Source organism: Podarcis gaigeae, assembly GCF_964106915.1.
Source record: "Podarcis gaigeae genome assembly, chromosome: 7".
Taxonomy (NCBI): Eukaryota; Metazoa; Chordata; class Lepidosauria; order Squamata; family Lacertidae; genus Podarcis; species Podarcis gaigeae.
In genome coordinates, this window is record NC_139683.1 from 46242361 (window position 1) to 46259255 (window position 16895).

General features: G+C 38.0%; 1 protein-coding gene across 2 annotated transcripts in view; it reads left to right on the forward strand.

Annotated features, from left to right (window-relative positions):
• Nucleotides 1–16895, forward strand: part of ROCK1 (Rho associated coiled-coil containing protein kinase 1) — a 63893-nt gene that overhangs the window by 23613 nt on the left and 23385 nt on the right. For both annotated transcript variants that reach the window (XM_083748318.1, XM_083748319.1), the window contains exons 8-22: nt 572–710; nt 2645–2736; nt 3284–3443; nt 4672–4738; nt 5736–5824; nt 6964–7012; nt 7874–8009; nt 8258–8349; nt 8486–8732; nt 9486–9592; nt 10768–10918; nt 12107–12267; nt 14144–14328; nt 14993–15062; nt 16711–16805. In XM_083748318.1, coding sequence (XP_083604444.1) covers nt 572–710; nt 2645–2736; nt 3284–3443; nt 4672–4738; nt 5736–5824; nt 6964–7012; nt 7874–8009; nt 8258–8349; nt 8486–8732; nt 9486–9592; nt 10768–10918; nt 12107–12267; nt 14144–14328; nt 14993–15062; nt 16711–16805 — 1840 coding nt within the window. The remainder of the gene's footprint in view (nt 1–571; nt 711–2644; nt 2737–3283; nt 3444–4671; nt 4739–5735; nt 5825–6963; nt 7013–7873; nt 8010–8257; nt 8350–8485; nt 8733–9485; nt 9593–10767; nt 10919–12106; nt 12268–14143; nt 14329–14992; nt 15063–16710; nt 16806–16895) is intronic.

Consider the following 16895-nt stretch of genomic DNA (forward strand, 5'->3'; position numbering starts at 1 on the left):
GGTAGTGAGAACACTGGTCCCGATTCCTGGGACTCCTCCCCCCCACTGCGCTCTGGTGGGGAAGCTGGTCCTGATTTCCAACTGCTGCTCTGGGAGTCCCCGCTGGCCCCTTCCTTCTGGGGTTTCCCCCTTGGCACCCCCCTTGCCCTGGCCATCGGCGCTCCCTTCTGTGAATCTTCCGATTCGCTGGAGAGGCTCGTGGAATCCCTCTGACCGCTGTCACTGCCTCCACCCCCCTCGGATTCCTCCTCCTCGCTCTCCATCTCCGCCCACTCCTGTGCCTCTGCTCCTGAACCCCTGACACATGTGATGTGAAAATGCTTCTACCGCATACTTGTCAGAACGTGAGCTTCTTAGATCTTCAGTACAACTGGAGTATTGCTTTCTAATTTGATTTTTATGTTAAGTGATAAGGTGAATCCTGACTACTTAAAATCATGGCATGAGAAATAGCAATCATTTGCTTTCTACATCCAGTATTTAGCCTAGTTCTGACACAATGTTTCCTTGGAATTTTATTGTCTTCAGTTATTGTGTGACATTTTTTCACTTTCGTTCTTTTTAATTTTAGGGGATACACCTTTTTATGCAGATTCTTTGGTTGGAACATACAGTAAAATTATGAACCATAAGAATTCTCTTAGCTTTCCTGATGATAATGATATTTCAAAAGATGCAAAAAATCTTATTTGTGGCTTCTTAACTGACAGGTAATATTTTACATCAAAATGAAAGTTTTTGGTTTAGAGGTTTTTCTGTAGTAAACTTCATCACCTGGTGATAAACCAGTTTTATGAATTTTACATACATTTTAATAAACTTTTTAATCCTATTAGGTCTTGTCCTGATAATAAAATATAGTGTTGCTGCTGTAAAACCACTCTGTATACGAGAGCTTTTAAGTCAGTCTGACAATTCAAGAGCTTGAAATCAGTTTCCTAGTATTTTTATTTGTTGAATAATAATCTTATGTTAAAGGGACATGGGTGGCGCTGTGGGTTAAACCACAGAGCCTAGGACTTGCCGATCAGAAGGTCGGCGGTTCGAATCCCCGTGATGGGGTGAGCTCCTGTTGCTCGGTCCCTGCTCCTGCCACCCTATCAGTTCGAAAGCACATCAAAGTGCAAGTAGATAAATAGGTACCACTCCAGCGGGAAGGTAAACGGCGTTTCCGTGCGCTGCTTGGGTTCGCCTGAAGGGCTTAGTCATGCTGGCCACATGACCCGGAAGCTGTACGCCGGCTCCCTTGGCCAATGAAGTGAGATGAGCGCTGCAACCTCAGAGTCAGTCACGACTGGACCTAATGGTCAGGGGTCCGTTTACCTTTACCTAATCTTATGTTAATAATTGGTTTAAAAATGTCTTTCTAAATGTTTAAGTACTTTAAGTTTATATACATTTTAAGCAGTGGCATTAATAGTATATGCAATCATACCCTGCAAAATATTTAAAGAAATTAGAATTAAACTGGCTTCAAGTTTGAATATCTTAACATTTGTACGAATTTTGAAATCTTTTACCTCATTCCTGTGTGTTCATTTCTTGATGCAAGCAATCATTTCTTGGACAGTCAATATCCAAACAGTTATGAGCTGTACAATGTGTTTCTTTTTAGCTTTAGTGTGCATGAGTTTATTATTCTTAGGTTTAATAATTTATGTAAAGATGGAATTTAAAAAAAATCTTGCAATTTAAAATATTGGTAGGATTATAAATGCGGTTTCTTGAATACCCTAAACAAGACTATAGATACACTTCTTTAAAATAACATGTGTGAGATTGTGCTGCTGATGTTCTCATCGACTTGGATCCCAAAGTATCCTTTCTGCAAGCAGAAAAACTCTTCTGCTCATAGAGAGGGGTTTTTATGACTTAGCAAAGAGCAGATGAGAAACTAATCTATAATGCCAACAATGTTCTTGAGTTTGTAAAAGCTCTTATAAAATTGTATGCGCAAGACTATTCAGTATTTTTTCTCAGGAAAAAATACTTCTAACTGTTTATAGTGTTAATCCCTAATGTGGAATAATTTTGTGCATTAATGATTGGAGTGCACACTTGCAGTTCTCCAGAACTGCAAAGCAAGACCTATGTTTCGGTCTTGCATTGCAACAGGGACTTGCGTGTGAATGGGCAAGAATTCGCCTGATAATTTTGTGGACTTTGACATAACTCTAGATACATTGTTGTGTGAAAACTTTTCCTAGCACTTATACAGCAGCTTACAGAAACAGTTCATAGTCTGTAGCAGTCCAGGAACATATATCAAAAGAGGGCGGGGGGAATGCTGCATTGTGTTTTGTTGAGGAAAACCCCCACTTTGGGTGGGGGTAAAGTGGATGGGAGGAGTGGTTACTATTTTTTATACACATTATTTCTATCTACCCCATAGTTTCAAGACAATGTTATGAGGTAGCATGAGTTTGAACCACAGGAGGTGTGAAACTGCTCCCTCACCTCAGATTCGGAGTGGACAAGCAGTTGGTGATTTTCTTTTGAGCTCTTCTCAGCTCCTAATCACCCCTCTCTAATTTTCCATTTAAGAAGTGACTTATTGGGGTACTGTTGCAGATGATTGCATGCTTTATGTATTTTGATCTTCAGAGCTTGCATATTTACTTGTTTCAAAATATCCCTTCAACAGGGAAGTCAGATTAGGCCGAAATGGTGTAGAAGAAATCAAGCGACACCCTTTCTTCAAAAATGACCAGTGGTCTTGGGAAAACCTTAGAGACAGTAAGTATCTCTTTTGACCACGCATGAAGCTATCTGCATTGAGGCCCATATCATATCTTTTAAAAATCAGTAGTATAAATTAGTTTGGTGTCCAGACTTGTATATACACAAAGTTGCGTATGTATATATAGATCGGGAGCCTACTCCAGGCATAGAATTCACCACTTAGGACACTGCAGAAATTAAATAGCAATCAATTTTTAGTATTTGTGAAAATATATTGCTCAAGAGATCCCTATTTCATTGCTAATGTGAGGTCTCTGGAGTGACCAATGGGTGTGAGGTTTTTAAATTGACAGCTGTCTGGGGACCTCAGGAGCAATCTGTTCTGTTTAGTAATTACAACTATATTTAAGTTTTGAAGCTTTGATTTTGTAATAATAATATTTTTTCTATTGCATGTGCTGCTCAATGTAGAATAAAGAGTTAAATCTTGCCATGTCTCCTTGTGATTCTTTCATGCCTCTTCTCCATTCCAATTGTAACATTTTTAATATATTAGTTTCAATAAACATTTTAGTAATCCTTTTTTTGTTTGTATTGATAGCTGTAGCACCTGTTGTGCCTGATTTAAGTAGTGATATTGATACTAGTAACTTTGACGATTTGGAGGAAGATAAAGGAGAAGAAGAAACATTTCCTATACCAAAAGCATTTGTTGGCAACCAGCTGCCTTTTGTAGGATTTACTTACTACAGTAACCATCAGTAAGTATACATGTGCTACTGAAAATGCAGGCATGTGAGCTTAAGTTGTGAGAACAAATCCTATAAGATTTGACAGCAATGTCACAAAAGCAACTTAATTCTGGGTTTAAATGATACTTTAAAAAATCTGTCTTGCCATATCATCCTGAAATGTGCAACACTTACTATAGCAGTTTTGAACTTATGGTACGGGCAGCAATTTTGTACATCTAATTTTGGTTCCTCTTGATGTGACATCATACCATATCTCTGATTTTTGTGTTTTTCTCAAGCAATGTCAGAAGGCCAGGCTTTTAAGTAATTATTACTTCCAGTGCATGCTTACCTGGGATAAAGTCTCATTGAACTTGGTGCGGTATATTTCTGAATAGACGTTCATAGAATTCCACTGTTAAGGGTCAAATTATTCTATGTAGTCTGCTCATTAATGTGCCTTTGAATTTGTTTGCTTACTAGCTATGGAGAATAGCAACAATGTCTAGTGAGCAAACAAGGAGAAATCATGCAAGAGGTTGATCCACTTAATTATTTGCTAATATAATTTGCAAAGAGTTCATGGATTCTTACTAGGATTGCGAAAAACGTCAGATTTCATCTAGAGAAATTTTAACTCTTAAAGACCATTCAAAATATGATAGTAATACATACTACAGGTTAGAAATACATAGTCAGATACGTATTTCACAATTACACAGCTAATTTCATGATTTTTGAGGAACTGTCCAGCGTTTGGAGTAGTAAAGCTTTTTACTACCGCGGACAGAGGTTGTCCAATCTTCCTTATAAGTTAAGATTTTCCATCAGCTGCAAAACTCTGCAGAAAAAAAATGTTGTAAAGCAAAACAGTATGTGATATTTGAAGGAAAGATGTCTAAATAGGGTGTTCATGTTGTGCCTTTTCAGAAGATGTGTGCTATCAAGTTCAAATTTTAGTTAACGGCAGAGACTCAAAAATGTCAAAATACACTTTAAAATTGCATGCACCCTTCCTACTATATAATGTGGGCATTTAAGTTTCAGGTATATGGGTTGCAGAAATGTGCAAGCAAAGTGATCAGGGGGCTGGAGTACTTTCACTATGAGGAAAAGCTAAAATGTCGGGGGGGGGATTAGTTTTAAAAAGGGTAACTTAAGGATAGAAATGAGAGAATTTCTAGTATGTACAAAGTGGGGAGAAAAAAAGTTGTTCTCTCCTCATATTACTATAACTTTTATTGTGTGCTTACAGGTATTTATCTAGCTGTACAGCAAACTCTAATGACAACAGAGCAAGCACCAACGTAGATAAAAGTTTGGTATGTCTTTTTTTCTTCTTTTTTTAATCCCCCCCCTTTGTTATCAGTTTAAGACCTCAAATAAGTGCTATTAGCTAATTAAATATTTTGTTGATTAATCCTTTGTATTGATAACTTGATTTGAATAAATGTAAATTACCAAGACATCCATATATACACAGGTCCCTCTTTCCGAGCACAGTATATTCCCAGGAAATTGTTTGTTAGGCAATCATTTGCATAAAGAGCTGATGATTTCTATTATTTCCTATGGGAACATTTTTCTGGCTCTCTTTCCATGCTTTCTGCCTGAATCTGATGCAACCAATCAACAAAAGCCAGACAAAGGAAAAGCTGATTTGTCCAACCTCCTTTCTTCCCTCCCTCCCACCCTCCCTCCCTGCTTTCTGCCCAAAATGGCAACGCCAATCAGCAAAGCACAAGTAGGGAAGTGGGTGAGCTCCAGCTGTTCCGATATGTGAGACAGCCCTTTGTGTAGTGAGGGTTGGGTATAATTCTTTGTATTTTGATAACTGAGATTTCGTGTAACGAGCATTCTGATAGTGGGACCTATCGGAAGATTTGTTTTCAAGATATTGAAGGAAGTGTAGTGTAAAGATTAATAACCAATATTTGCACTCATGTAAGAATGAAAATGAGGAGTCAGTTCTTTTTCTTTCTCATTATTGCAGCACAGCAGAGCTAAAATGTCACCAAAAATTAAATCGATTTTTAATTACAATGTTTATATACTACTTGATTATAATAAAACCTCAAAGTGGTTTACAAATGTGTCTTAATTTCTGGTCCCATTTATAAGAACGTGCCCATGTTTATTAATCTGTTAAAGCAGCAATCTCTTAGCTGAAACTTGCTGTTCCAATTTTTAAAAATAAGATACTGAGAACCATTCAAAGCAATTTTATATGGCTGTTGTAAAATTCATTATAATTTAGCTAGTCCCATAAGATCATGTCAAGTATGGCTTTTATTTTCATTCTGTATTTTATATTTAAAGCTGGAATCTCTGCAGAAAACTATCTATCAACTTGAAGAACAGCTACATAATGAAATGGAACTGAAAGATGAAATGGAACAAAAATTCAGGTGACTCATTTCATTCTATGTTATCAGAACTTCAGAAACACCTGTTTTATGAATTTTATATTGGGGAATTATGATGGTATTAACATTTAATATGTGTAGACCAGGAGATTTGTAGCCCACCTCCAAAACTGAATATCAGGGTCTTAGGAGCCAATTAATGGCACCAATTCTGAAAGTGATATTTTTAAGAGTTGCTGGTAGCAACAAAGATGCTTTTGCTTGTTGGCATTACAAAGAGCAAGACTAAGCACTCTTAGGTGAATGTGTATCAGTTATCTTGGGAATGAAGAATTTGAAAGATAGGGATATAGTCACTTTGAGTCTCCCATTTGCCTGCTTTTTGGTTTAGTTTCCTTCCCTCTTAGAGGTCACCCTGGTTCTTCTCAGATTATATTCTGGTTGCTATAAAATACAGTGGTACCTCGGGTTACATATGCTGCAGGTTACAGACTCTGCTAACCCAGAAATAGTACCTCGGGTTAAGAACTTTGCTTCAGGATGAGAACAGAAATTGAGCTCCAGGGGTGCAGCGGCAGTGGGAGGCACCATTAGCTAAAGTGGTGCTTCAGGTTAAGAACAGTTTCAGGTTAAGAAAGGACCTCCGGAACGAATTAAGTTCGTAACCCGACGTACCACTGTATTTCATATTCCTTAGTGGCAGCTTCAGATATTTGGAGCTAGTTAAAATCTAAGGTTCTAGTTCTACACAGAAATAGTTAAGTAAAATTCTTAGGTTACTAGGATATCAGTGTTAGACATAATGTGTATTCAACATAGCACTAATTTGCTGGTTTCGTCAGCACAGGCATTTTTCCTTATGGATTGTTTCCCCCTCTGGGGCAGATTGGAGATGGCATGGAGCAGTCACAGTGAAGGAGAGGGAGAAAAGTCCTGTTTTCCTAGTGCTATTTAGTTGAATACTGCCCACTCTGTATGACATTGGGCTATACCCACTAACAGGTTGGTGGTAGCCTATTCTGTACACCACTGTCAGCCTTTTGGTCACAGATGTAGATTACACAGCCATGATGATGTGAGTTATTGCAGTATAATTGATTAAATTGGGTTGTTTGCAGAGCAGTTGTAGAGCAGTGTCCAAAAACAAAAAAGTGTCACTAACATAATTTTATTTTTTCTAGAACGTCAAACATTAAATTAGACAAGATAATGAAGGAATTAGATGAAGAGGTAAGTGGTTTTTTGTGTGTGCTTGGAATTAGTTTCCCCCCATTTTTAAAAATAATGGTGTTAGAATTTTACTTACATACATGTGATTTCTTTCTTCAATCATTTACTATTACAAATAAAACAAATCTCTCTCTGAAAGATTTCTTTCCTTTTGGGAGAATGAGGAAAGTCAAGACTTGCACCGTGGGTTGCTTGTACAGAGAGACTTTTGCCAAGGTCTTGATTCATTTATTTTAATCTCTACTCTTGGAACGCTGTCTCTAGCCCAAGCATGGCCAAACTTGGCCCTCCAGATCTTTTTGGGACTACAACTCCCATCATCTCTAGCTAACAGGACCAGTGGTCAGGGATGATGGGAATTATAGTCCCAAGTTTGGCCATGCCTGCTCTATCCTGTCAAGTTGATGGGCATGTGGCTAGTGACTGTAAAAAAGCCAATATACAGATAACTCATATCAGTTTAATACAGTATTTTTAAAAAATCTAACACAGTTATGATATTTATTGCTCTATTTTATTCTAAAACATGAGAATATTTTCTTTAAAAGATGGATTATGAATTTCCTAAATAAAATAATTTGGACCAGTTTCAACTAAATAGTTGTCTGAGTGGGAGCCAGTGCAGTGAGTCCTTCTAGTGCAACAGGGTTTCCCCTCCTCTCCCTATGCACCCACTTAGATCGGCTCCCAGAACAGTGGGCAGGGAAAGAGATATTGTTCTGTCTGGCAAGCAGAAATGCTTCTGCTAATCCTATTCGTACAGTGTTGAATTCCACTGACAGCTTCATTGGGATGATTAGAACTTAAATTTTCTACCAAATTTAAATGGTGAAAAATTAAATGGCAGTATATATCTTGCAGGGCAGTCAGAGAAAAAATTTGGAATCAACAGTTACTCAGGTTGAAAAGGAAAATATGCTTCTGCAACATAGAATAAATGAATATCAAAGAAAAATTGAGCAGGAGAATGAGAAACGTCGAAATGTGGAAAACGAAGGTAAGCTATATTTCCTTTCAGGAAGCACCTTTCAGGTAAGACAGATGGTCTGCTTTGTAGGATATTTTTTGAACAGCATAAATATCTTAGTATTCTTTTCAGTATTATAACTGGGGCATATTTGTGTTTGAATATGCCTCAGAGCAGTAGTGGCTTGTTTTTTTTCTTGCTGTATAGAAATATTAGAAAAAATACCTCCAAGAGACATGCATATTTATTTACATTTAACATTTCCCCTTTGCATCTAGTGTCAACGCTAAAAGATCAGTTGGAAGACTTAAAAAAAATCAGTCAGCATTCACATATTACAAATGAAAAAATAACGCAGTTGCAAAAGCAAGTAAGCAATTTTCTATGCCTATATCTGCTTTCCCTCCAAAATGTATCAATTTAGGGTAAATGCAACAGAGCTGGATGTATTTGTTGTATGATACCCACTGCTACCTTTTCTTAACTTCCCCTTCCCCTCCCAACAGCTTGAAGAGGCTAATGATTTACTGAGGACAGAGTCAGATACCGCAGCAAGGTTGAGAAAGAGTCACACAGAAATGAGCAAGTCAGTAAGTCAGTTTGAAGCCCTAAACAGAGAACTGCAAGAGAGATGCAGAATCCTGGAAAGCACAAAATTACAAGTGGAAAAAGACTATTATCAACTTCAAGCTGCGTTGGAAGTGGAAAGAAGGGATAGGAGTCATGGATCAGAAATTATTGGAGAGCTACAAGGTAATAATTTAAGCCAAAGTAAATCTAATACAGTGGTACTTTGGTTTAAGAACTTAATCCGTTCTGGAAGTCTGTTCTTAAACCAAAGCATTCTTAAACCAAAGCGTGCTTTCCCATAGCAGCAGGGGACTCAATTTACAAATGGAAGACACTCAACAGGAAGCGAAACATGTTCTTATTCCAAGGCAAAGTTCACAAACCCAAACACCTGCTTCCAGGTTTGCAGCGTTCTTAATCCAAGTTGTTCATAAACTAAGCTGTTCTTAAACCAAGGTACCACTGGAGTGCCTTCATTTTTGTATTGATCAAATATATGTATGAATTCAGTGTGCTTTCAATACAGTGGTATCTTGGTTTACGAACTTAATCCATTCCGGATGTCCATTCTTAAACCAAAGCTGTTCTTAAATCGAGGTGCACTTTCCTTAATGAGGCCTCCTGCCGCCGGTGCCCTTCCAGCGTTTGGCTTCTGTTCGTAGACCTAGGTAAAGTTTGCTAACCAGAACACTACTTCCGGTTTTGCGGAGTTCATATACCGGATAGTTAGTAAACAGGACTGTTCTTAAACCGAGGTACCACTGTACTGAATTTTAATACAAGCTGAGAGCGTAACACTAACATTAGAAACACTGTCTCTTTTTTTAATTAACCAATGACCTCTGATGTATGTTAGGAGCTTTATGTGGGTAAATCATAGTTTCGGTTTTGTGTGCAAGTACTGTGGCAGATTATACTATTTAATTGTTTATGTAGCTCGGGTTACATCTTTACAAGAAGAAATCAAAGGTTTAAAGAACAATCTTGAAAGAGTGGAAGAAGAAAGAAAGCAGGCCCAGGACATGCTTAATCATTCTGAAAAGGTAAGATCATTAAAACAATGAGGCATAAATTTCTTGTTTCTTGGAATACAGATGCATATTTCTAAAAATCTATAAAAAGCAGCATGTGAATGTGATTGATAGGATGATTTTATAAGATCTAAATTAAGCCACGGTGTTTGAATTTAAGTTTGTTTAATTCAGTTGATGTGAGTGGGAATATGTTGGCTCATGTAATATTTTTTTATATAGTTGTGGATCAAGCTTTTAAGGGTGATAGAAATGTGGCATTAATACCAATGCATCTATTGTTGTTTTTATTGCTATGATACCATCAATGTATATATATTTTCACCAAGTATTATAGGGAAAAAGGACAGACTGTTACCCTAAGGGACATTAAGTCTGTATCATGAGAGTGAGAGGTAGGGAAAAGTGAATGTTTGATTCATTTATGGGTGAGGATTAAAGGATTAAACCAAAAGCTTTCTGCAAAAAGTGGAGTAAGATGAGAGATGTTACAGCAAGAGTTTTTGGGTGGCTTACCATAGCAGAATTGAAGAGGCAAAGTCCTAGGAGTAAAATGACTTGGGATGCATCTTGAATCAGTGCTTGTGGTTGTCAATATATATATTTTAACCAAATGCAGATGCAGTGATACCAATTCCTATCAGAACTTGTAATATAGGTGGTTTAACCCTTCCTCCATTGCCATCATTGCACTGAAAAATCACCCCACCAAAGCTTCTAGGGATGTTTAGTGGGGAAACGGTGCATGGGGAAAGGGTAAAACATCCTTTCATGAGCTGTAGTCCCCAGATGGATTGTGGGAAGCCCATGGCTACATTGTGGGGGAGGATAATACAGAGAAACTCAAGCATGGCATTCAAAGATACATTTACAAATAACTTGTGACTTAACCCCAGATAAAGAGACACCAGCGCAGGGCAGAGCTGTTAATCATTTGTGAAATTCTAAGCATCTGCAATCATAAATATTTGTGGATTGTGTGTGCTAAAAGAAGTATGTGTGTGCATCACTTTGTCGCTCGCTTGCAATGTAGCAGTTCATTATCATATTTTCAGTTTTTAAAAAAGAAAGCTGAGGCAGATGGGATGACAAAAAACTATTGAGTGTCATGAAATCTGAATTTCTTTTTAGATTAAGGAGGGTATGGTGTTCTTAACCTAACTTCAGCTTATAAAAATATCTTACAGGAAAAGAATAATTTAGAAATTGATCTAAACTACAAACTCAAAATATTACAGCAGCGTTTAGAGCAAGAAGTAAATGAGCATAATATAAATAAAGCTCGTTTAACTGACAAGCACCAGTCAATAGAAGAGGCCAAGTCAGTTGCAATGTGTGGTAAGTTTTTATAGCGTTTGTTCATATAGCGTTTATATACTGTCTTCCTCCCAAGGCATGTTTACAGTTTTAAAATACTAAAACAAATAAGTAACTAGAGTCCAACTGGAGCAGGTCATGATGTTGGCTTTACCTGCCTCCTTCACTCTTTTCTTCCTTCTCACAGGGAAGATCATGTCCAAGGTACTGTTAATTGTTTGTATATTTTTCCTTTGGATAATTACAGGATAAACATGCCAGTTACGTATATAATAAAGAAATGACAGCTGCAATGATACTTGTAAGTCAGAAGGAGAAAGGAACAAATTGGACATGTGTGCCTTCAAATGTCTCTTTCCTATCCAATAATTAAACAAAATGCTGCCTGTAGAAGCAGTCCTAGTGAAATGCTCAATAAAACAGTGCTGAAATGGAAAGTATGTTTCTAACAGTATTAGCACACAAGTATTACTTGTTTTTTCCTCACAGTCATCACTAGTTTTATCATTATACAAATTACACACACACACACACACACACGTGTATATATATATATAGAGAGAGAGAGAGAGAGAGAAACAAATTTTATTACACAAACATAATAAAATAATAAAAATAAAATATCTACTTAAGGCCCCTTTGAGTAGATAAAGAACACTATGAATGAGACATACAATGATTCTCCATAAACTGTCTAAGTTAAATTACATAATTCACAATTACAATATGTGGTACAGCCAACAATGCAGCTGGATCATAAGGGACTCACAATTGGGGATAGTGCTGTTGCACTCAGTTCCTGCTTGTGGAGTTGCCATAGATATTTGGTTGGCCATTGTAAGAACAGGATGCTAGAGTGGATGAACCTCTACTGGTGGCGATTCTTATGTTATTAAGGGGAATAGACAAATTCGTGGAAGATAAATCTATCAGTGGCTACTAGTCATTTAGTCATTGCATGCTACATATAATAATTCTGGACAGTTTTAGTATCTGCTATGGCTGCTTATACTACCTAAGTCTCGCCTCCCCACCACTGCCCAACATCAGATTATTGTAACTGATTGGCCAATGTCTGTAGACAGTGTAGAGTGTCTGGTCAGGTACCACTGCAAATGTGGAAGCTCTGAACATTTAGTATGCAGAACAGCCTACATAAAATTCTTTTATTGGAATTTTTTTAAATATGTACTATCTTTGGTCCTTTAGAAATTGAAAAAAAGGTGAAAGAAGAGCGATCAGCAAGAGAGAAGGCAGAAAATCGAATAGTCCAGATTGAAAAGCAATGTTCCATGCTAGACTTTGACTTGAAGCAATCTCAACAGAAGCTGGAGCACCTTAGTGAACAGAAAGAGAGACTAGAAGATGAGGTAATAAAAAGTGCTTAAGTTAGTTGCTATAAGTTTGAGGTACTTAAGAAAACTTAACTTTCTTCATATCCCTTTAAGCAGAAAACTCCCCAAACCTCCGCTTTTGCATGTAGATGCGAATCCAGTTTCTGAATTAATTTTCCCCCAATTTAGTGTTGTAATTGGAAATGTTTTCTCAATTCATACAATTTGGATTCTACGTGCCATGTATTTTGCACTACAAAGCTTTGCTACAAAAGGCGAAAGATTTATACGATCTGAGGTGAAACCAGAGTAAAAAAGGGGCGCCACTAGGGGGCGCATCGGAAGATGGCTGACAATAACATCTCTCCGACCCACACAAGGTAATTTGGAGGCTATGATGGGGTAATTAGCCTCCCTAACCCCCCCTGATGGTGGGGGGGACGGCCCTTGCCTGCTGTGCCCTATACCACCCCCGAATTTGTGGGGATGGGGGCACTAGGCGCACAGCCCTCCTGTGGGATTTCGGCACTCCTGGACGTCATCCCTGATTCGCGCCACTAGCTGCAAGAACTTCAAAAGAAACAATTTGGATGAGGTGAATGCACATATTTCAAGGAAGAAGGGGGAGTAAAGACTGTTAACAGAAGAGATCTCTGATAAAACAAGACAAGAATAAAATATGAGAAGATACGCCAAGACACGGTATGGCAAATGACTGATTGGGGAGGCGGAAAAAAACTTTTCTTTCTTTTCTTATGTGATTAAACAAGAATCCCCTCCCCTTATGAGTCAGAAATGTTGTTTTAAGGACTTAAGCTGTGGATTTAAGGCTGTGTGGAGATAAACTTTTGAACCAAAGCATGTTTTAAGAAGAGCGTAGAATGTATAAGAGCTTTGGAATGACGCAGTTAAAAATGCCGTCGCCATATTGGGAAGCTCTATCGGAGGTCTTGAGTCTGGGAGGAGAAAGAGAGAAACAAAGCTGTTTATATATTGTGGCTTAAACTCCTCAGTGGGACTTAAGAGCGACAGTTTTGCAAGATTATGATGGAAAGAGCGATGTTATCTATGAAGGAGATGATATATGGAAACCATCTTGCTTCGAGGATTGGAAGAACGGAAAATTCACACAGGATTATTATTACTATTGGTGTTTATCGGCTTAAGGAGACTATCAGAAGAGATCATAAAGAAAAAAGAGAAAATATATGAACAAGATGTGATGTGGAAACAGCAAGATAAGATGGGATAGAATTATGAACTCTGTCTGGACTGATTTGGACATTAACGCAGCAGCAAGAAGATGATCAGAATTCCCCTTCGGATCTTGAAATATGGGTCCCCCCAACAAAATTCAAAATTTGGCTTTGTAATTCAGAATTTATGTGATGTGATTTAATTTGATGTGATTGGCCAGTTAATAATTTTTTTTTAAAAAAAGCTTTGCTACAAAATATGCTAATGAAATTGGAAATACATAGAGAAATGATTATTATAAAATTAGTAGGACCTTTCTTTTGCTGTATTGTGGGGGAAATCATGGGTTGTTGTTTCAAAATTTAGAATTGAGGAAGATGGGCTGCTTTGTAAAGAAATTCTGTATGTTGCCATGTACATTCTGTTGTACATGGACATAAAGGCAGCTTAGGCAACCACACAACTTGTTTTGCATGCTCAAGGCAGTTTGTGTGTGCGTGCAGAGGCTTGTGTAGTGTTTAAGTCTGTGTGTGTGATGGCAAACTGCTTTCAAACCTGAACTCACTTTCAAAAGCAGCTTTTGATACTGCATTGAATGCTGCTGTATAAAGAAAAAAATGTTTAAATTCTGACATTAACTTATTTATGAAATATTACTACTTTTAAAGAAAGTAGTAATATTTCTATTGGCTAAAATATTTTATTGTGTGGTTAGGTTAAGAATATCACACTTCAGCTGGAGCATGAAATTAATAAGAGAGTGATGACACAGAATGACCTGAAGATTCATGCTATAGAGGCAGATAACTTAAAAAGTTCTGAGAAGCAGCTAAAACAGGAGATCAACACGTTGTTGGAAGCGAAGAGATTAGCAGAATTTGAGTTGGCTCAACTGGCAAAGTAAGTAAACTGAATTTAGAATCAGCTGCTTCACCCCATAATGTTACAAATGTTACTGAGTGCTTTTCTGTATTCAAATATGCATACATTTCAGTACATGAATATCTTTGTTTAGTAAGATCTGTTTATATGATCACATTACAGGTTAATGCTATAAAAGTAGATGCCACAGGGTTTGTTTCTTGTCTTTTAAGCAGAAGTGCACTGCTTATTTTCTAGTTGTCTTACAAATGAACTAATCAAAACGAAGCACTTGTTCCAGTTTGAAGTTTCAGCTGAAATTCATTTAAGGGAACGTATAACCTTAAATTAAAACCTTGGAGTAAGACGAACCCCTTCAGAAGTTTAAGCTGTCTAAAGGCTTATTTCATACTTCATGCACAACTTGGATGTTTAGCCAGCACTTGATGACTGATAGTTTATTGTATAAACTCCTTCAGTTGAGAAGTATTTTATTTGAATGTGTATTAGGGATTTGAATGCTATGTCAAAAATGAGAGATTTTTTGAATTTGGTGGTGGGGAGCAGAAGTCTGCTGATTGACTAGGTAATGTGGGGATGGGATAGAGAGGGTTATGTGGGTTAAAAATCACCAGATAATATGTTGCCAGCAGGTCTTTGGTTAATATGTAGAAAGCTCTTTATTATTTTTCTCCTCTCAAAGGCAGTACAGAGGGAATGAAGGCCAGATGCGTGAACTGCAAGATCAACTAGAAGCTGAACAGTACTTTTCTGTAAGCTATCCACTTGTACATTACACAAGCAATTTTTCTGAGTGATGATATGGTAACATTGTATAATCCCAATAGTAGTGACTTTCTATATTAGCTTCATATAATGTTTGTGCCTGTGGAGGGAAAATGGATAAAGAGGTAATGATAAGGACAGGAAAAACAGACAGAAGTGGAAGACAATGTGCAGATAGTGCTAGCAACCCTCAAGGGCCATGGTTTCGTAGTCAATACAACAAAAAGCAACTACATCCCTTGGGATGTAGCACTTGGGAGCCATCAAAATCAGGGTGGTCATTTGCTGACTTTTGCTAAGGATATCGTATGTAATGATGTTAGCTCAGCTGTTGAATATGATGGCATTAGTTATAGGGATCACACCATGGGCCAGACACCACTCCTGACCCTCCTACTATACAAAGACATCATAGCCAATTGTAGACATTGTCAGATCCTCCTGGTGGCCTATATCAAATGGCCCTTTCCGTGGTGCGGCAACTTCAGTGCACCTGATAGCACTGGTTCCCCTAAAGAACCTACCACCCCTAACTATCACAATGGATGCTAGCCGCAGGAATTGGAAAACCCACTAGTGAGCCAGCATGTCCAGAGCAGGAGGACCAGGCCAGAAGCCCAGCATTCTTGTCAAGTGACTGGAGCTGTGAGTTGCCCACCTGATGCTGAAACACCTCACCCACACATTGCTCATGTCTGATGTTCAAATATGGATGGACAACACAACCATGAAAGTCCATGTTACAGGTAGGAAGGAACCAGATTGTTGCCCCTTCACCTGGAAGCCTTCCATGCACTAGACTGGGCAGTGATGCATCTGACTTAACTCAGATTGGAGCATATCATTGTAGTTTCTGGTGAAGGTTATGATTTTATAGGAATTTATAGACTTGTTCTCCATTGCTTGCTTTATTGCTTTGTTTAATCATATTTTAAAGCTCTCTGAGATATTGCCTATACCTGTCAGGGTGCTGTCAGCGACTCCCAGCTGATTGCTTAGGGAAGTATGAAGACAAGGAAAAGTTTTTTACAGTCCTTTTCTATTTCAATCTTTACAGAGAGAGGCTATAGAACCCAGCCTCTTGGATAATGGCGTTGTTCCGAGTGAATCTCCACCCCCACCTTCTCTCCCACTTCCTCATTTTTCTTCTTCATCATCTCCTCTATGGGTGCCACTATGTGCCCTCTGTCTTCAAGCTCTTTGCTCTCCTACTTTTAAGGCTTGATGGGTTCTGTGAGACGGTGGGTCTGGAATGCTTTCTAGTGACGTGTCAGCCAGCTGCTGCTCTGACTCTTCCTGCTCCTCCTCTCCCATTATTTCCCAACCTTCCCCCTAATTTGTCCCTGAGCTGTGACCTCCTGCAAACCACAGTTCTAAATCTACAGTGTTTTCCTCTTCTTCCTCCCTGGAAGGGACAGGATGGGGAGGCGGTTTCCACCACTCCTCCTTTGCCCAAATCCCTGACAATACCTGAAAAGTGTTTAATAAATGCTCAGAATGATAGAAGAATATACAGTAAGTAGAAAATAATGTGCCAGTATTTTTTTATGTGTCCTGTAATAAAGAATGTTTGAATGGTTAGACATATTATTGAGCACAGTATTATAGATTTGGATTTGATTTTTTAATTTGCAGACTCTATACAAAACTCAGGTTAAAGAACTTAAAGAAGAAATTGAGGAGAAGAATAAAGAAACTCAGAAAAAAATACAGGAATTACAAAATGAAAAGTAAGTAAATGTTGGAAGCACAATCTCTCCATTATTAAGCACCTGTTTATTTTAATTAGAAAGTGAAGCATGTACTCAGCCCCTCTAATT